Source organism: Oncorhynchus keta, chromosome 29, assembly GCF_023373465.1.
Source record: "Oncorhynchus keta strain PuntledgeMale-10-30-2019 chromosome 29, Oket_V2, whole genome shotgun sequence".
NCBI lineage: Eukaryota > Metazoa > Chordata > Actinopteri > Salmoniformes > Salmonidae > Oncorhynchus > Oncorhynchus keta.
This window is the reverse complement of record NC_068449.1, coordinates 14,461,543-14,482,036: the sequence shown is the minus strand read 5'-3', so window position 1 is coordinate 14,482,036 and position 20,494 is coordinate 14,461,543. Positions and strand designations below refer to the sequence as shown.

Genomic DNA, 20,494 nt, shown 5'->3' with positions numbered 1-20,494 from the left:
ATTTCTTACTGTTGTATTGCAGTCAACAGAAGCCAACTGAAACACATCGAATAAGAATCTATAGGTGAAATGCAGAAGTGCCAGAGAGAACAGTGTCCCTACAGGGCCAGGCAGTGTGGTATGCAGCAGGATAAATGGCTGCACGCCCCCCAGTCATGTTGTTTAAACGGCTTCCTTCCTTCCATCGGCCAGGCTAGTTAACATGCTACACAGCCCTCCCTACTTAACCCAACCCTAGATCAATGTTCCCACAACGTTCTGCTGGGTTTGGGTTAAATGAAGAACTCTGTCAAGCATACTAAACGCTAGGGACAGCATCAGACCGGCACCAGTAAGGCTTCACTACACAATGGAAGCAAAAGCATTGTGTGTGTCAGAGTGTGTATTCTAGCATTGTTAACAACGTTAATGTGATACCATTTCTTGCAATTCTGAGCAATTGTCTGTATCCATGTGTCACCAGTTCTAGGAGATGGTGAACTACACATAAAGAATACAAATATTACTCTCTACCAAATCATTCAGCAATGTTGTGAGTTTATGAATCTAAAAGTAAATTTTTACACATATTTAATTTACTGATTAACACAATAGGAAATAAAACCGTCTCCAGTACATAACCAAGCCGTGGGAAGGTGTACATCTAAATCAGAAGAAGATCAGTGAAATGTTTCATATCCGCTACGGCTATTCATTTATCATACATTCTTCATCCCAAAGCTGAGACTCAATTAATGACTGTTGAACACAGTCAGCAACCCTTCATTCTGTTGTTTTTTAATGACAAATACTAAATCATTCCAGCGTGTGCCTCCCGTCCCACATACACACATAGAAACACACTATCCGTTGGATCCTCGCTCTCCTAGAACGACTTCCACACAACACCTCAAGGGGACACTGTTGCCCTGCTGAAAAGATGGCCGACGTCCCATCTAAAATAAATAAATAAAGTAAGATACGGGGAGAAAAGTTCCTTCATTTTAACAGTCAGGCAGGTGGCCCAGGGAGTTCTGGCCAGCCCATTTGCAGTGCGCGTTAACAGGAAGTGAAACAACGCCGTAACTGTCACCCATATTGTAGTGTCCAGTAGGGGGGAGGTGTGCGGTAATAACATGTAGAAAAGTATTTTATTGACAAGCTGCCATTCCCTGTTTGCATTAGACAATTTGAGAGCATGATGACTGCACTATAGGCCCCCATGTCCCTTACCTCACATACCTGAGACGAAGAGAGAGAGAGGAACAGAAAGAGAAGAGAGGCTTCTTGCTTCTGTTAACTGCAAAATAACAGTAAACAATATGATACAATAAAAACATCTATTTTAATGAGTGAGAAAAGAAGGATTGAAGCCATTATATTTCTGTTTATATCATCAAATGAGTAAAAGATAGTGGGAAGGAGAGCGAGAAGAGCAGATAGCAGAAAGGAGCAGGAATAGAGTTATAGATAGAGCAGAGAGAGAGAGAAAGAGGGACTATGTTTTCCTGCAGCATTGATAACACCTCTAAATAATTAAGAGTTCACTTCCTGTCAGAAACTCCTTAATGTCCTGTTCTTAATGTCCTGTTCTGTCTGTCTGTCTGTCTGTCTGTCTGTCTGTCTGTCTGTCTGTCTGTCTGCCTGCCTGCCTGCCTGCCTGCCTGCCTGTCTGTCTGTCTGCCTGCCTGCCTGCCTGCCTGCATGCCTGTCTGTCTGTCTGTCTGCCTGTCTGCCTGCCTGCCTGCCTGCCTGCATGCCTGTCTGTCTGCCTGTCTGCCTGCCTGCCTGCCTGTCTGCCTGTCTGTCTTGTCTGGAGAATTATGGGAGGACCCCTAACGTACTTCACCAGATCAGGTTTATACACACACACGTACATAAACGCACATACACGCCCTCTCCCCCACCCCTCTGCCCTTCTTCCGCTCGCATAATCTGGGATAAAACCAGGGGGAGGGGAAGGGAACAAACAGGGGGACGGGGAGAGGGAATTTGGGGGTCTCAATGCTGAGTGTCCCCTAATCCCCCTTCCCCTCTCTCTCTTTATCCTTTTCTCTGTGTTAAATCTGTCTCAGCAACATTTAGCAGCATCAGTCTTCCTCTGTGACCTCATCAAACACAAAGGGTGCCTGTTCCGAGGTAGCAGTGGGAAAAATCACAAAGGCTACCTGTTCCGAGGTAGCAGTGGGAAAAATCACAAAGGCTACCTGTTCCGAGGTAGCAGTGGGAAAAATCACAAAGGCTACCTGTTCCGAGGTAGCAGTGGGAAAAATCACAAAGGCTACCTGTTCCGAGGTAGCAGTGGGAAAAATCACAAAGGCTACCTGTTCCGAGGTAGCAGTGGGAAAAATCACAAAGGGTACCTGTTCCGAGGTAGCAGTGGGAAAAATCACAAAGGCTACCTGTTCCGAGGTAGCAGTGGGAAAAATCACAAAGGCTACCTGTTCCGAGGTAGCAGTGGGAAAAATCACAAAGGCTACCTGTTCCGAGGTAGCAGTGGGAAAAATCACAAAGGCTACCTGTTCCGAGGTAGCAGTGGGAAAAATCACAAAGGCTACCTGTTCCAAGGTAGCAGTGGGAAAAATCACAAAGGCTACCTGTTCCGAGGTAGCAGTGGGAAAAATCACAAAGGGTACCTGTTCCGAGGTAGCAGTGGGAAAAATCACAAAGGCTACCTGTTCCGAGGTAGCAGTGGGAAAAATCACAAAGGCTACCTGTTCCGAGGTAGCAGTGGGAAAAATCACAAAGGCTACCTGTTCCGAGGTAGCAGTGGGAAAAATCACAAAGGCTACCTGTTCCGAGGTAGCAGTGGGAAAAATCACAAAGGCTACCTGTTCCGAGGTAGCAGTGGGAAAAATCACAAAGGCTACCTGTCCGAGGTAGCAGTGGGAAAAATCACAAAGGCTACCTGTTCCGAGGTAGCAGTGGGAAAAATCACAAAGGGTACCTGTTCCGAGGTAGCAGTGGGAAAAATCACAAAGGCTACCTGTTCCGAGGTAGCAGTGGGAAAAATCACAAAGGCTACCTGTTCCGAGGTAGCAGTGGGAAAAATCACAAAGGCTACCTGTTCCGAGGTAGCAGTGGGAAAAATCACAAAGGCTACCTGTTCCGAGGTAGCAGTGGGAAAAATCACAAAGGCTACCTGTTCCGAGGTAGCAGTGGGAAAAATCACAAAGGCTACCTGTTCCGAGGTAGCAGTGGGAAAAATCACAAAGGCTACCTGTTCCGAGGTAGCAGTGGGAAAAATCACAAAGGCTACCTGTTCCGAGGTAGCAGTGGGAAAAATCACAAAGGCTACCTGTCCGAGGTAGCAGTGGGAAAAATCACAAAGGCTACCTGTTCCGAGGTAGCAGTGGGAAAAATCACAAAGGGTACCTGTTCCGAGGTAGCAGTGGGAAAAATCACAAAGGCTACCTGTTCCGAGGTAGCAGTGGGAAAAATCACAAAGGCTACCTGTTCCGAGGTAGCAGTGGGAAAAATCACAAAGGGTACCTGTTCCGAGGCAGCAGTGGGAAAAATCACAAAGGCTACCTGTTCCGAGGCAGCAGTGGGAAAAATCACAAAGGGTACCTGTTCCGAGGTAGCAGTGGGAAAAATCACAAAGGCTACCTGTTCCGAGGTAGCAGTGGGAAAAATCACAAAGGCTACCTGTTCCGAGGTAGCAGTGGGAAAAATCACAAAGGCTACCTGTTCCGAGGTAGCAGTGGGAAAAATCACAAAGGCTACCTGTTCCGAGGTAGCAGTGGGAAAAATCACAAAGGCTACCTGTTCCGAGGTAGCAGTGGGAAAAATCACAAAGGCTACCTGTTCCGAGGTAGCAGTGGGAAAAATCACAAAGGGTACCTGTTCCGAGGTAGCAGTGGGAAAAATCACAAAGGCTACCTGTTCCGAGGTAGCAGTGGGAAAAATCACAAAGGCTACCTGTTCCGAGGTAGCAGTGGGAAAAATCACAAAGGCTACCTGTTCCGAGGTAGCAGTGGGAAAAATCACAAAGGCTACCTGTTCCGAGGTAGCAGTGGGAAAAATCACAAAGGCTACCTGTTCCGAGGTAGCAGTGGGAAAAATCACAAAGGCTACCTGTCCGAGGTAGCAGTGGGAAAAATCACAAAGGCTACCTGTTCCGAGGTAGCAGTGGGAAAAATCACAAAGGGTACCTGTTCCGAGGTAGCAGTGGGAAAAATCACAAAGGCTACCTGTTCCGAGGTAGCAGTGGGAAAAATCACAAAGGCTACCTGTTCCGAGGTAGCAGTGGGAAAAATCACAAAGGCTACCTGTTCCGAGGTAGCAGTGGGAAAAATCACAAAGGCTACCTGTTCCGAGGTAGCAGTGGGAAAAATCACAAAGGCTACCTGTTCCGAGGTAGCAGTGGGAAAAATCACAAAGGCTACCTGTTCCGAGGTAGCAGTGGGAAAAATCACAAAGGCTACCTGTTCCGAGGTAGCAGTGGGAAAAATCACAAAGGCTACCTGTTCCGAGGTAGCAGTGGGAAAAATCACAAAGGCTACCTGTCCGAGGTAGCAGTGGGAAAAATCACAAAGGCTACCTGTTCCGAGGTAGCAGTGGGAAAAATCACAAAGGGTACCTGTTCCGAGGTAGCAGTGGGAAAAATCACAAAGGCTACCTGTTCCGAGGTAGCAGTGGGAAAAATCACAAAGGCTACCTGTTCCGAGGTAGCAGTGGGAAAAATCACAAAGGGTACCTGTTCCGAGGCAGCAGTGGGAAAAATCACAAAGGCTACCTGTTCCGAGGCAGCAGTGGGAAAAATCACAAAGGCTACCTGTTCCGAGGCAGCAGTGGGAAAAATCACAAAGGCTACCTGTTCCGAGGTAGCAGTGGGAAAAATCACAAAGGCAGAGGAGCAACCGCAGTCTCCCTAAAACTACAGATTCAATTTATCTCACTCTGTCAGCATGAAGGCAATATTTTGTTCAGATATCCATTTAAGCCCTATTATTTAACTTATATATTTTTAACATTATATTTAGAGGTCCTGTATATCAAATAGCATAGTTGAAATTAATTTAAATGATAGCCTTAATTTTGTTGACTGAATTATGTATGTAATCCTCTAAATTGTAACTACAACACTACACACGTGTGAATACTTTCTGATCAACACGTCTCTTCCTCTTCTCCAGGGTTACAATGAATTTATTACATCCCAATCTAGGCCTTGAAATATCTTCATACAAGCTAAATATCCAGCATAATGTAAACATCTTCATATAAAATACATGAATGTGAAACGGTGTGGCTGGGGCATTCAGAGGAAGCAGAAATGAAAGAGAATGTTCTCTATTGTAATTCATGAATAATGCTCTTACAAACACCCAATTAAACACATGATTAATAATATAATCTATATAATTGTGAGCAATAACTCATACACACCACTGATAGCAATACTTATCATCGATTCACACGGGACTTGGCACTTTTTTCTCCTCTCTTAATTCAACAGTGATCATTTCTATATTGTATAATAAAAGTGTGTATTTCATACTTGCCAGGTCGCAATTGTAAATGAGAACTTGTTCTCAACTTGCCTACCTGGTTAATTAAAGGTGAAATAAATAAATAAATACAAATACTCATACACGTGCAAATAAAATACTAACCTTACTACTAACCTTAAAATACTAACCTTACTACTAACCTTAAAATACTAACCTTAATACTAACCTTAAAATACTAACCTTAATACTAACCTTAAAATACTAACCTTAATACTAACCTTAAAATACTAACCTTAATACTAACCTTAAAATACTAACCTTAATACTAACCTTAAAATACTAACCTTAATACTAACCTTAATACTAACCTTAATACTAACCTTAATACTAACCTTAATACTAACCTTAAAATACTAACCTTAATTGAACAACATTTCATTCCATCCTTATGGAACAATTTGAACAGATTCTTTTTTTATTTTAACTGCCCATATTTTCTTAACAAAAAATAATCTCTGGATGATTTTAAAGAGATAGAATATGTCTATCATTCACATGAAGAGTGATACATTTTACTCTCGGTCTGAGCCATGTGTTCTAACGTTGTGAAAGGGAAAATGAATGATGTCATATTAAACATTAAACATGAGAAGCAGGCCAATTATTTCTGTCATATTTCATGTAAAACGTTTCTTCATCCATCTACCCCTCCCTTCTCCCTCTTGCTCTTTCTTCTCTCCTTATAACCCCTGGGGTGTCACTTTAAAACAGACTAATAACTTCTGTCATTTATTTAGCTATTATTCATGACAATAACAAAGGAAAAGGAGACAGAGTCTTTGTGGTACTTTGCACACGGTCACATGGTGGGTGTATATGGGTGTGTGTACGTGTCACACACAGTGGGTGTATATGGGTGTGTGAACGTGTCACACGGTGGGTGTATATGGGTGTGTGTACGTGTCACACACAGTGGGTGTATATGGGTGTGTGAACGTGTCACACGGTGGGTGTATATGGGTGTGTGAACGTGCCACCAGTGACCTGAGGGGTATCCTGCGAATAAGGTTGAAGGATTTCGTGAGGTAACTTTGCTCAACTCTGAGTTCAAATCAGGATAACTGGTCATACGAATGTGGCTCACCTTTTAGCCAGGTACATTTCTATAGCAATTTCAGAACTAACCTACTCTGGGGCAGGCTAACTCAGGGCTAACTCCATTTACCCTGAATGAAATGACTGAGCTGAGGTCTAATGCAATCAGATTCTTACCCTCATGCAACGATTGCGTCATTGTCCCCTTCATTTGAGGAAGACGACTGATTCAATATTTATTTAGTCAAATGTTTTGTTTTTGTGCGTAATTTTTTAAAATGTTAAAATATATCACATTACACATTTAGTAATGACAAAATGCATTTTAAACTACACACAATATAACTATTTTGTATGACTTAATAAAAAATCTACAGTACCAGTCAAAAGTTTGGACACACCTTCTCATTCCAGGGTTTTTCTTTATTTTGACTATTTTCCACATTGTATATTGCAAAGCTGTCTTCAAGACAAAGGGTGACTACTTTGAAGAACATCAAATATAAAATATATTTTGATTTGTTTAACACTGTTTTGGTTACTACATGATTCCATATGTGTTATTTAATAGTTATGATGTTTTCACTATTATTCTGCAATGTAGAAAATAGTCAAAATAAAGAAAAACCTTTGAATGAGTCGGTGTGGCCAAACTATTGACTGGTTCTGTATATTGATAGGAGATGGAAAAAAGGTGTTTGTGCATTGAAAAGCACAGCAAAACACACTAAAAATTACATTAACGATAAGTAACAAAATAAAGACGACACTTTTAAAAGCCTATTTCACACCATACGCTTCTGAATTTGCAAGATAATTTTTCTTTAATTTTGATTTTTGCACAAATTAAAATGTGTCTCTGACTCGCCCACGGGTTGATGTTTCAGCGTTGTCTCAATGAAGAGTTCGGTGTTTGACATGCACTCGCAGTTACAAGCCTGCTAGAGTTGGCGCCAGGCAGACGAGCAAATATCCACCGTCTGAGCTGGAATGTGAAGCTAACTAAAGCTGGTTAGCTTTAGAAAACCCTGAATAGATCTAGCTTGCTTCGTAGGATGCCACTCTAGCAATCACACACACACTGTTCTGAGGTTTATGTTAAGGACACACACTCACACACTGCTCAGCCCTAGGACACAAAGAATAATACTACCCCTCACCACAGCCACCTATTTAACAGACAGTTATTTTATATCACATTTGATGTTTGTCAACTGTTTGTTATTGTTTTACACTGGTGCAGAGGTTACTACACCCAGTGTCGTGACACAACATTTGCATCGAAATACAACAGATTATTTAATAAAAAAATATGAATGGGAAATGTATGGTTCGTTTTAGTAATGTCACCAATTGGGTGGCAGGTAGCCTAGTGGTTAGAGCGCTTGGCCAGTAACCGAAAGGTTGCTAGATTGAATCCCTGAGCTGACAAGGCAGTTAACCCACTGTTCCTAGGCCGTAAATGAAAATAAGAATTTGTTCTTATTAACTGACTTGCCTAGTTAAATAAATACAAATATATAAAGAGAGATGTAGACAGGATGTCGTCTAGAGGGAGAAAGACAGACACAGAGATGTAGACAGGATGTCGTCTAGAGAGAAAGAGAGATGTAGACAGGATGTTGTCTAGAGGGAGAAAGACAGACAGAGATGTAGACAGGATGTCGTCTAGAGAGAGAGAGAGAGAGAGAGATGTAGACAGGATGTCGTCTAGAGAGAGAGAGAGATTGGGCTGATGAGACAGACAGAGATGTAGCCAGGATGTCGTCTAGAGAGAGAGAGACAGACAGAGACGTAGACAGGATGTTGTCTAGAGAGAGAAAGACAGACAGAGATGTAGACAGGATGTCGTCTAGAGAGAGAGAGAGATTGGGCTGATGAGACAGACAGAGATGTAGACAGGATGTCGTCTAGAGATAGAGAGACAGACAGAGATGTAGACAGGATGTCGTCGAGAGAGAGAGACAGACAGAGATGTAGACAGGATGTTGTTGAGAGAGAGAGAGATTGGGCTGATGAGACAGACAGAGATGTAGACAGGATGTCGTCTAGAGAGAGAGAGACAGACAGGGATGTAGACAGGATGTCGTCTAGAGAGAGAGAGATTGGCCATTGAGACAGACAGAGATGTAGACAGGATTTCGTCTAGAGAGAGAGAGATTGGGCTGATGAGACAGACAGAGATGTAGACAGGATGTCGTCTTGAGAGAGAAAGACAGACAGAGATGTAGACAGGATGTCGTCTAGAGAGAGAGAGAGAGATTGGGCTGATGAGACAGACAGAGATGTAGACAGGATGTCGTCTAGAGAGAGAGAGAGATTGGGCTGATGAGACAGACAGAGATGTAGACAGGATGTCGTCTAGAGAGAGAAAGACAGACAGAGATGTAGACAGGATCTCGTCTAAAGAGAGAGAGAGAGAGACAGAGATGTAGACAGGATGTCGTCTAGAGAGAGAGAGAGAGATTGGGCTGATGAGACAGACAGAGATGTAGACAGGATGTCGTCTAGAGAGAGAGAGAGATTGGGCTGATGAGACAGACAGAGATGTAGACAGGATGTCGTCTAGAGAGAGAAAGACAGACAGAGATGTAGACAGGATCTCGTCTAAAGAGAGAGAGAGAGAGACAGAGATGGAGACAGGATGTCGTCTAGAGAAAGAGAGATTGACCGATGAGACAGACAGAGATGTAGACAGGATGTCGTCTAGAGAGAGAGAGATTGGCCGATGAGACAGACAGAGATGTAGACAGGATGTCGTCTAGAGAGAGATTGGCCGATGAGACAGACAGAGATGTAGACAGGATGTCGTCTAGAGAAAGAGAGATTGACCGATGAGACAGACAGAGATGTAGACAGGATGTCGTCTAGAGAAAGAGAGATTGGCCGATGAGACAGACAGAGATGTAGACAGGATGTCGTCTAGAGGGAGAGAGATTGGGCTGATGAGACAGACAGAGATGTAGACAGGATGTCGTCGAGAGAGAGAGAGATTGGCTGATGAGACAGACAGAGATGTAGACAGGATGTCGTCTAGAGAGAGAGAGACAGACAGAGATGTAGACAGGATGTCGTCTAGAGAGAGAGAGATTGGCTGATGAGACAGACAGGGTTTCCCGGTCGCTCGCTGAGGGACAGTGGTGTCTCTGGGAGTTGTAACACTTCTCCACCATCAATCTCAGTGCTTGCACATCACAGCACCACTAAACACACACACTCCCACACCCTGGCATACTGGCCTAACACCGCACCGGGACTGCCTGGCATAATAAGCCACTCGCCAGCCCTTAAACATGCACAGCATCTACACTCTCAACGCCAGCACTGCCACACACACAAGACAAACCCAATGGGTTTGCTATTGCCAGCTTTGCCAAATCCTGACACAAACACACACAGTGACCAGTTTTGGCAAATCCTGGTCTTATCCCAGTGCTCTCAGCATTCTCTGTGGAGTGTTACTGGGAAATATCTCCAGAAAGCAGAGCGTTCCAGAGGAGAGGCCGGAACTCCCGACTGCTCTCAGGATTAACCAGGGAAACCAGTGAGCTTCCAAACTGCCCCCCCTAGACTGGCTAGGCCACTCCAGGACCTTGAAATGCTTCTTACGAAGCCACCCCTTCGTTGCCCGGGTGGTGTGTTTGGGATCATTGTCATGCTGAAAGACTCAGCCACGTTTCATCTTCAATGCCCTTGCTGATGGAAAGAGGTTTTCACTCATTCACTTCATCTCACCATACATGGCCCCATTCATTCTTTCCTTTACACAGATCAGTCGTCCTGGTCCCTTTGCAGAAAAACAGCCCCAAAGCATGATGTTTCCACCCCCATGCTTCACAGTAGGTATGGTGTTCTTTAGATGCAACTCAGTATTCTTTGTCCTCCAAATACGACGAGTTGAGTTTTTACCAAAAAGTTATATTTTGGTTTCATCTGACCATATGACATTCTCCCAAACTTCTTCGGGATCATCCAAATGCTCTCTAGCAAACTTCAGACGGGCCGGGGGACACGTCTGGCACTGCAGGATTTGAGTCCCTGGCGGCGTAGTGTGTTACTGATGGTAGGCTTTGTTACTTTGGTCCCAGCTCACTGCAGGTCATTCACTAGGTCCCCCTGTGTGGTTCTGGGATTTTTGCTAACCGTTCTTGTGATAATTTTGACCCCACGGGGTGAGATCTTGCGTGGAGCCCCAGATCGAGGGAGATTATCAGTGGTCTTGTATGTCTTCCATTTCCTAATAATTGCTCCCACAGTTGATTTCTTCAAACCAAGCTGCTTACCTATTGCAGATTCAGTCTTCCCAGCCTGGTGCAGGTTTACAATTTTGTTTCTGGTGTCCTTTGACAGCTCTTTGGTCTTGGCCATAGTGGAGTTTGGTGTGTGACTGTTTGAGGTTGTGGACAGGTGTCTTTTATACTGATAACAAGTTCAAACAGGTGCCATTAATACAGGTAACGAGTGGAGGACAGAGGAGCCTCTTAAAGAAGAAGTTACAGGTCTGTGAGAGCCAGAAATCTTGCTTGTTTGTAGGTGTACCTATGATGAAAATTACAGGCCTCTCTCATCTTTTTAAGTGGGAGAACTTGCCCAATTGGTGACTGACTAAATACTTTTTTGCCCCAATGTATATATATATATATATATATATATATATATATATATATTTTTTTTTAAATATCATTATTATTTTTGTTGTTGTTGTGCATACTGTGTATATTTCTGTTTAATTATACAGAGTGCATTTGAAAAAGAGATGTTGTTCTCAATGCGGCGGCAGGTGGTTAGAGTGTTGGGCCAGTAACTGAAAGGTTTCTAGATTGAATCCCTGAGCTGACAAGGTAAAAATCTGTTGTACTGCTCCTGAACAAGGTAGTTCCAGTCTGTCATTGAAAATAAGAATTTGTTCTTAACTGACTTGCCAAGTTAAAAAAAAGGTTAAATAGATTTATTTGTATATTCCCTTTGAAAATAAAGGTTAAATAAATTAAATTGCCTTTTCTCTGTAAAATCTCCTCCGCCCTTTCCCTTAGCCTCTCTCTCATACCCCTCTCCTCCACCCTAACCCTTTCCCTTAGCCTCTCTCTCATACCCCTCTCCTCCACCCTAACCCTTTCCCTTAGCCTCTCTCTCATACCCCTCTCCTCCACCCTAACCCTTTCCCTTAGCCTCTCTCTCATACCCCTCTCCTCCGCCCTAACCCTTTCCCTTAGCCTCTCTCTCATACCCCTCTCCTCCACCCTAACCCTTTCCCTTAGCCTCTCTCTCATACCCCTCTCCTCCACCCTAACCCTTTCCCTTAGCCTCTCTCTCATACCCCTCTCCTCCACCCTAACCCTTTCCCTTAGCCTCTCTCTCATACCCCTCTCCTCAACCCTAACCCTTTCCCTTAGCCTCTCTCTCATACCCCTCTCCTCCACCCTAACCCTTTCCCTTAGCCTCTCTCTCATACCCCTCTCCTCCACCCTAACCCTTTCCCTTAGCCTCTCTCTCATACCCCTCTCCTCCGCCCTAACCCTTTCCCTTAGCCTCTCTCTCATACCCCTCTCCTCCACCCTTTCCCTTAGCCTCTCTCTCATACCCCTCTCCTCCACCCTAACCCTTTCCCTTAGCCTCTCTCTCATACCCCTCTCCTCAACCCTAACCCTTTCCCTTAGCCTCTCTCTCATACCCCTCTCCTCCACCCTAACCCTTTCCCTTAGCCTCTCTCTCATACCCCTCTCCTCCACCCTAACCCTTTCCCTTAGCCTCTCTCTCATACCCCTCTCCTCCGCCCTAACCCTTTCCCTTAGCCTCTCTCTCATACCCCTCTCCTCCACCCTTTCCCTTAGCCTCTCTCTCATACCCCTCTCCTCCACCCTAACCCTTTCCCTTAGCCTCTCTCTCATACCCCTCTCCTCCACCCTAAACCTTTCCCTTAGCCTCTCTCTCATACCCCTCTCCTCCACCCTAACCCTTTCCCTTAGCCTCTCTCTCATACCCCTCTCCTCCGCCCTAACCCTTTCCCTTAGCCTCTCTCTCATACCCCTCTCCTCCACCCTTTCCCTTAGCCTCTCTCTCATACCCCTCTCCTCCACCCTAACCCTTTCCCTTAGCCTCTCTCTCATACCCCTCTCCTCAACCCTAACCCTTTCCCTTAGCCTCTCTCTCATACCCCTCTCCTCCACCCTAACCCTTTCCCTTAGCCTCTCTCTCATACCCCTCTCCTCCACCCTAACCCTTTCCCTTAGCCTCTCTCTCATACCCCTCTCCTCCGCCCTAACCCTTTCCCTTAGCCTCTCTCTCATACCCCTCTCCTCCACCCTTTCCCTTAGCCTCTCTCTCATACCCCTCTCCTCCACCCTAACCCTTTCCCTTAGCCTCTCTCTCATACCCCTCTCCTCAACCCTAACCCTTTCCCTTAGCCTCTCTTTCATACCCCTCTCCTCCACCCTAACCCTTTCCCTTAGCCTCTCTTTCATACCCCTCTCCTCCGCGCTTTCCCTTAGCCTCACTCTCATACCCCTCTCCTCCACCCTAACCCTTTCCCTTAGCCTCTCTCTCATACCCCTCTCCTCCACCCTAACCCTTTCCCTTAGCCTCTCTCTCATACCCCTCTCCTCCACCCAAACCCTATCCCTTAACCTCTCTCTCATACCCCTCTCCTCCGCCCTTTCCCTTAGCCTCTCTCTCATACCCCTCTCCTCCACCCAAACCCTATCCCTTAACCTCTCTCTCATACCCCTCTCCTCCACCCTACTAACCCTTTCCCTTAGCCTCTCTCTCATACCCCTCTCCTCCGCCCTAACCCTTTCCCCTAGCCTCTCTCTCATACCCCTCTCCTCCACCCTAACCCTTTCCCTTAGCCTCTCTCTCATACCCCTCTCCTCCACCCAAACCCTATCCCTTAACCTCTCTCTCATACCCCTCTCCTCCACCCTAACCCTTTCCCTTAGCCTCTCTCTCATACCCCTCTCCTCCACCCTAACCCTTTCCCTTAGCCTCTCTTTCATACCCCTCTCCTCCGCCCTTTCCCTTAGCCTCTCTCTCATACCCCTCTCCTCCATCCTGTCCCTTAGCCTCTCTCTCATACCCCTCTCCTCCACCCTAACCCTTTCCCTTAGCCTCTCTCTCATACCCCTCTCCTCCACCCTAACCCTTTCCCTTAGCCTCTCTCTCATACCCCTCTCCTCCGCCCTGTCCCTTAGCCTCTCTCTCATACCCCTCTCCTCCACCCTAACCCTTTCCCTTAGCCTCTCTCTCATACCCCTCTCCTCCACCCTAACCCTTTCTCTTAGCCTCTCTCTCATACCCCTCTCCTCCGCCCTTTCTCTTAGCCTCTCTCTCATACCCCTCTCCTCCACCCTAACCCTTTCCCTTAGCCTCTCTCTCATACCCCTCTCCTCCACCCTAACCCTTTCCCTTAGCCTCTCTCTCATACCCCTCTCCTCCGCCCTTTCCCTTAGCCTCTCTCTCATACCCCTCTCCTCCACCCAAACCCTATCCCTTAACCTCTCTCTCATACCCCTCTCCTCCACCCTACTAACCCTTTCCCTTAGCCTCTCTCTCATACCCCTCTCCTCCGCCCTAACCCTTTCCCCTAGCCTCTCTCTCATACCCCTCTCCTCCACCCTAACCCTTTCCCTTAGCCTCTCTCTCATACCCCTCTCCTCCACCCAAACCCTATCCCTTAACCTCTCTCTCATACCCCTCTCCTCCACCCTAACCCTTTCCCTTAGCCTCTCTCTCATACCCCTCTCCTCCACCCTAACCCTTTCCCTTAGCCTCTCTTTCATACCCCTCTCCTCCGCCCTAACCCTTTCCCTTAGCCTCTCTCTCATACCCCTCTCCTCCACCCTAACCCTTTCCCTTAGCCTCTCTCTCATACCCCTCTCCTCCACCCTAACCCTTTCCCTTAGCCTCTCTCTCATACCCCTCTCCTCCACCCTAACCCTTTCCCTTAGCCTCTCTCTCATACCCCTCTCCTCCGCCCTTTCCCTTAGCCTCTCTCTCATACCCCTCTCCTCCATCCTGTCCCTTAGCCTCTCTCTCATACCCCTCTCCTCCACCCTAACCCTTTCCCTTAGCCTCTCTCTCATACCCCTCTCCTCCACCCTAACCCTTTCCCTTAGCCTCTCTCTCATACCCCTCTCCTCCACCCTAACCCTTTCTCTTAGCCTCTCTCTCATACCCCTCTCCTCCACCCTAACCCTTCCCTTAGCCTCTCTCTCATACCCCTCTCCTCCACCCTAACCCTTTCCCTTAGCCTCTCTCTCATACCCCTCTCCTCCGCCCTTTCAAATTAGCCTCACTCTCATACCCCTCTCCTCCACCCTAACCCTTTCCCTTAGCCTCTCTCTCATACCCCTCTCCTCCACCCTAACCCTTTCCCTTAGCCTCTCTCTCATACCCCTCTCCTCCGCCCTGTCCCTTAGCCTCTCTATCATACCCCTCTCCTCCACCCTAACCCTTTCCCTTAGCCTCTCTCTCATACCCCTCTCCTCCACCCTAACCCTTTCTCTTAGCCTCTCTCTCATACCCCTCTCCTCCACCCTAACCCTTTCCCTTAGCCTCTCTCTCATACCCCTCTCCTCCGCCCTTTCAAATTAGCCTCACTCTCATACCCCTCTCCTCCACCCTAACCCTTTCCCTTAGCCTCACTCTCATACCCCTCTCCTCCACCCTAACCCTTTCCCTTAGCCTCTCTCTCATACCCCTCTCCTCCGCCCTTTCAATTAGCCTCTCTCTCATACCCCTCTCCTCCGCCCTTTCCCTTAGCCTCACTCTCATACCCCTCTCCTCCACCCTAACCCTTTCCCTTAGCCTCCTCCCTATAGCCTCCTCCCTATCTGTCCCCTCTCCTCCCTCTCTGACCCCTCTCCTCCCTCTCTGACCCCTCTCCTCCCTCTCTGTCCCCTCTCCTCCCTCTCTGTCTCCTCTCCTCCCTCTCGGTCCCCTCTCCTCCCTCTCGGTCTCCTCTCCTCCCTCTCTGTCCCCTCTCCTCCCTCTCTGTCCCCTCTCCTCCCTCTCGGTCTCCTCTCCTCTCCTCCCTCTCTGTCTTCTCTCCTCCCCCTCTGTCTCCTCTCCTCCCTCTCTGTCCTCTCTCCTCCCTCTCTGTCTCCTCTCCTCCCTCTCGGTCTTCTCTCCTCCCTCTCTGTCTCCTCTCCTCCCCCTCTGTCTTCTCTCCTCCCTCTCTGTCTTCTCTCTTCCCCCTCTGTCTTCTCTCCTCCCTCTCTGTCTTCTCTCCTCCCTCTCTGTCTTCCCCCTATCTCTGTCTTCTCTCCTCCCTCTCTGTCTCCTCTCCCCCCTCTCGGTCTCCTCTCCTCCCTCTCGGTCCCCTCTCTGTCTTCTCTCCTCCCTCTCTGTCTTCTCTCCTCCCTCTCTGTCTTCTCTCCTCCCCCTCTGTCCCCTCTCCTCCATCTCGGTCCCCTCTCCTCCCTCTCGGTCCCCTCTCCACCCTCTCTGTCTTCTCTCCTCCCCCTCTGTCCCCTCTCCTCCATCTCGGTCCCCTCTCCACCCTCTCGGTCTCCTCTCCTCCCTCTCTGTCTTCTCTCCTCCCCCTCTGTCCCCTCTCCTCCATCTCGGTCCCCTCTCCACCCTCTCGGTCTCCTCTCCTCCCCCTCTGTCTTCTCTCCTCCCTCTCCGTCTTCTCCCCTCCCTCTGTCTCCTCTCCTCCCTCTCTGTCTTCTCTCCTCCCTCTCTGTCTTCTCTCCTCCCTCTCTGTCTCCTCTCCTCCCTCTCTGTCACCTCTCCTCCCTCTCTGTCCCCTCTCCTCCCTCTCTGTCCCCTCTCCTCCCTCTCTGTCTTCTCTCCTCCCCCTCTGTCCCCTCTCCACCCTCTCGGTCTTCTCTCCTCCCTCTGTCTTCTCTCCTCCCTCTGTCTCCTCTCCTCCCTCTCTGTCACCTCTCCTCCCTCTCTGTCTCCTCTCCTCCCTCTCTGTCTCCTCTCCTCCCTCTCTGTCACCTCTCCTCCCTCTCTGTCCCCTCTCCTCCCTTTCTGTCCCCTCTCCTCCCTCCCCTCTCCTCCCTCTGTCTTCTCTCCTCCCTCTGTCTTCTCTCCTCCCTCTCCTCCCTCCCTCTCTGTTCTCTCTCCTCTCTATTTGGCTCCTCTCCTCCCTCTCTGTCTCCTCTCGCTCTGTCCCCTCTTCTCCCTATTTCGCTCTTCCCTCTCTGTCTCCTCTCCTCCCTCTCTGTCTCCTCTCTCCCTGTCTGTCTCATCTCCTCTCCTCCCCCTCTGTCTCCTCTCCTCTCCTCCCTCTCTGTCTCCTCTCCTCCCTCTCTGTCTCCTCTCCTCCCTCCCTCTCTGTCTCCTCTCCTCCCTCGCTGTCTCCTTTCCTCCCTCTCCTCTCCCAGATTGTATTGATGATGTAGGTTCAGGTCTCTAGGAGAGCCATAGGTATGTAATTAGCATACAGAAGGAGGATATGCCTGTCTGTCTGGTTTAAACAGGACTAATATGGCAAGAGACTACTCAGTGGGTGTGTGTGTGTGTGTGTATATCCTTGGCCTGGTAACTGATGGCATGGGGCCAGCCACACTGCTCCTCTCCTGGGCAGATAAAAGAAGCCCCACAAATCCTCCAGCCCTGCCAGAGAGAGAGAGAGAGAGAGAGAGCGAGTGTGTGTGTGTGTGTGTGTGTGTGTGTGTGTGTGTGTGTGTGTGTGTGTGTGTGTGTGTGTGTGTGTGTGTGTGTGTGTGTGTGTGTGTGTGTGTGTGTGTGTGAGAGAGATCAATAGAGAAAGAGAGCGGGAGAGCCTATCTGAGTGAGTGAGTGAGTGTATGTGTGCTAAGAGTATGTCAGTATGTGTTTCTGTGTGCGTGTGTGTATGAATGAAGAAGCATAGATCAGAGGCCTCTGTGTGAGTGTGAGGGGAAGGGCTGGCTCATGGCGGGAATCCAGTGTAAATTCAGTCATTAGATTGCTTCCAGAAACAGTATGCATAAATAAACACAGGACAGCGAGGACGAGAGGAGGCGGGGAGAGGAGGAGAGGACGAGAGAAGGCGGGGAGAGGAGGAGAGTGAAGAGGCGGGGAAAGGAATAGAGGAGGAGAGGAGGAGGTGGAGGGGGGAAAGGAGAAGAGGACAAAAGGAGGGGGGGAGGAAAGGAGCGAGGAAAGGAGCAGGGGAGGAGGAAAGGAGCGAGGAAAGGAGCAGGGGAGGAGGAAAGGAGCGAGGGGAAAGGATGAAAGGAGGGGGGAGAGGGGAGAGGAGGAAAGGAGGGGGAGAGGAGGAAAGGAGCGAGGGGAGAGGATGAAAGGTGCGGGGAGAGGATGAGAGGAGGTGGGAGATGAGGGAGATGGGGAGAGGAGAAGAGTAGGGAGAGGAGGAGGATGGGGAGAGGAGGAGGGAGAGGAGGGGGATGGGGAGAGGAGAGGAGGGGGGAGAGGAGGAGGAGGGGGAGAGGAGGGGGATGGGGAGAGGAGGAGGAGGTGGGAGAGGAGGGGGATGGGGAGAGGAGAGGAGGGGGAGAGGAGAGGAGGGGGATAGGAGGTGGGAGATGAGGGGGATGGGGAGAGGAGAAGAGGAGGGAGAGGAGCAGGATGGGGAGAGGAGAGGAGGAGGGAGAGGAGGGGGATGGGGAGAGGAGAAGAGGAGGGAGAGGAGGAGGAGGGAGAGGAGGGGGATGGGGAGAGGAGAGGAGGAGGGAGATGAGGGGGATGGGGAGAGGAGAAGAGTAGGGAGAGGAGGTGGATGGGGAGAGGAGAGGAGGAGGGAGAGGAGGAGGATGGGTAGAGGAGAAGAGTAGGGAGAGGAGGAAAGGAGCGAGGAAAGGAGCAGGGGAGGAGGAAAGGAGCGAGGGGAAAGGATGAAAGGAGGGGGGGAGAGGGGAGGGAGGAAAGGAGGGGGAGAGGAGGAAAGGAGGTGGGAGATGAGGGAGATGGGGAGAGGAGAAGAGTAGGGAGAGGAGGAGGATGGGGAGAGGAGAGGAGGAGGGAGAGGAGGGGATGGGGAGAGGAGAGGAGGGGGAGAGGAGAGGAGGGGGATGGGGAGAGGAGAGGAGGTGGGAGAGGAGGGGGATGGGGAGAGGAGGAGGGGGGAGAGGAGGAGGAGGGGGGATAGGAGGTGGGAGATGAGGGGGATGGGGAGAGGAGAAGAGGAGGGAGAGGAGGAGGATGGGGAGAGGAGAGGAGGAGGGAGAGGAGGGGGATGGGGAGAGGAGAAGAGGAGGGAGAGGAGGAGGAGGAGGAGAGGAGGGGGATGGGGAGAGGAGAGGAGAGGAGGAGGGAGATGAGGGGGATGGGGAGAGGAGAAGAGTAGGGAGAGGAGGTGGATGGGGAGAGGAGAGGAGGAGGGAGAGGAGGAGGATGGGTAGAGGAGAAGAGTAGGGAGAGGAGGAAAGGAGCGAGGAAAGGAGCAGGGGAGGAGGAAAGGAGCGAGGGGAAAGGATGAAAGGAGGGGGGAGAGGGGAGAGGAGGAAAGGAGGGGGAGAGGAGGAAAGGAGCGAGGGGAGAGGATGAAAGGTGCGGGGGAGAGGATGAGAGGAGGTGGGAGATGAGGGAGATGGGGAGAGGAGAAGAGTAGGGAGAGGAGGAGGATGGGGAGAGGATAGGAGAGGAGGAGGGAGATGGGGAGAGGAGAGGAGGGGGAGAGGAGGGGGGAGAGGAGGGGGATGGGGAGAGGAGAGGAGGTGGGAGAGGAGGGGGATGGGGAGAGGAGAGGAGAGGAGGGGGGAGAGGAGGTGGGAGATGAGGGGGATGGGGAGAGGAGAAGAGGAGGGAGAGGAGGAGGATGGGGAGAGCAGAGGAGGAGGGAGAGGAGGGGGATGGGGAGAGGAGAAGAGGAGGGAGAGGAGGAGGATGGGGAGAGGAGAGGAGGAGGGGGAGAGGAGGGGGATGGGGAGAGGAGAGGAGAGGAGGAGGGAGATGAGGGGGATGGGGAGAGGAGAAGAGTAGGGAGAGGAGGTGGATGGGGAGAGGAGAGGAGGAGGGAGAGGAGGGGGATGGGGAGAGGAGAAGAGTAGGGAGAGGAGGTGGATGGGGAGAGGAGAGGAGGTGGGAGATGAGGGGTATGGGGAGAGGAGAAGAGTAGGGAGAGGAGGAGGATGGGGAGAGGAGAGGAGGAGGGAGAGGAGGGGGATGGGGAGATGAGAGGAGGGGGGAGAGGAGAGGAGGGGGAAGAGGAGGGAGACGGGGAGTGGAGAGGAGGAGGGAGGGGAGGGGGAAAGGCACAGAGGGAGAGGATGGAGGATGAAAGGGGGGAGGAGGAGAGGAGGGGGAGAGGAAAGGAGAGGAGGAAAGGAGCGTGGGGATAGGATGAAAGGATCGGGGAGAGGATGAGAGGCGGTGGGAGGAGGGAGAGAGGAGGAGAGGAGGGGGAGAGGATGAGAGGAGGTGGGAGATGAGGGGGATGGGGAGAGGAGAGGAGGAGGGAGAGGAGGGGATAGGTTGAAGAGAGGAGGAGGGAGAGGAGGGGGATGGGGAGAGGAGAGGAGGAGGGAGAGGAGGAGGGAGAGGAGGGGGAAAGGCGCAGAGGGAGAGGATGGAGGATGAAAGGAGGTGAGGAGGAGAGGGGGGGATGAGAGGAGGTGGGAGAGGAGGGGGAAGGGAGGAGGAGGGAGAGGAGAGTGAAAGCATGTATCCAACCATCTCAGTGGTCTTCTGAAGGGGGGACTTCAGAAGGTGTGTGTGTGTGTGTGTAAAGTATTTTTGTCTGCATTGTACAGTGCATTGTGCATTGTACAGTAGTGCTGACACGATACTCTGTATACATTGGTATGTGTGTGTATGTGTGCATACGTGTGTGTGTGTTTGGGTTGTACCTGTAACAGTGTAGTTGAGCGGCCCATCTGAGGGTGTGTGAGTGAGTATTGTCCCGGTGCTAGTCATGTTGATGTGGTAGAGTCGTATGATGCCATTGGCTTTAGAGGGAGGGGCCCAGCTGAGCCTTAGAGAGCCAGGACCCAGAGCTGTAACTATGGGAGAACCCACTTCCTCTGGTACCCCCTGTACAGTAACAGCCAGGACCTAGGGAGAGGGAGAGAGAG

At 49.8% G+C, this 20,494-nt stretch overlaps 1 protein-coding gene across 5 annotated transcripts in view; it reads right to left on the bottom strand.

The window, feature by feature from the left end:
• The window catches only part of ush2a (Usher syndrome 2A (autosomal recessive, mild)), a 504,765-nt gene that overhangs the window by 78,031 nt on the left and 406,240 nt on the right, over positions 1–20,494 (bottom strand). For all 5 annotated transcript variants that reach the window (XM_052485995.1, XM_052485996.1, XM_052485997.1 and 2 more), the window contains exon 61: positions 20,270–20,474. In XM_052485995.1, the coding sequence (XP_052341955.1) occupies positions 20,270–20,474 (205 nt within the window). The remainder of the gene's footprint in view (positions 1–20,269; positions 20,475–20,494) is intronic.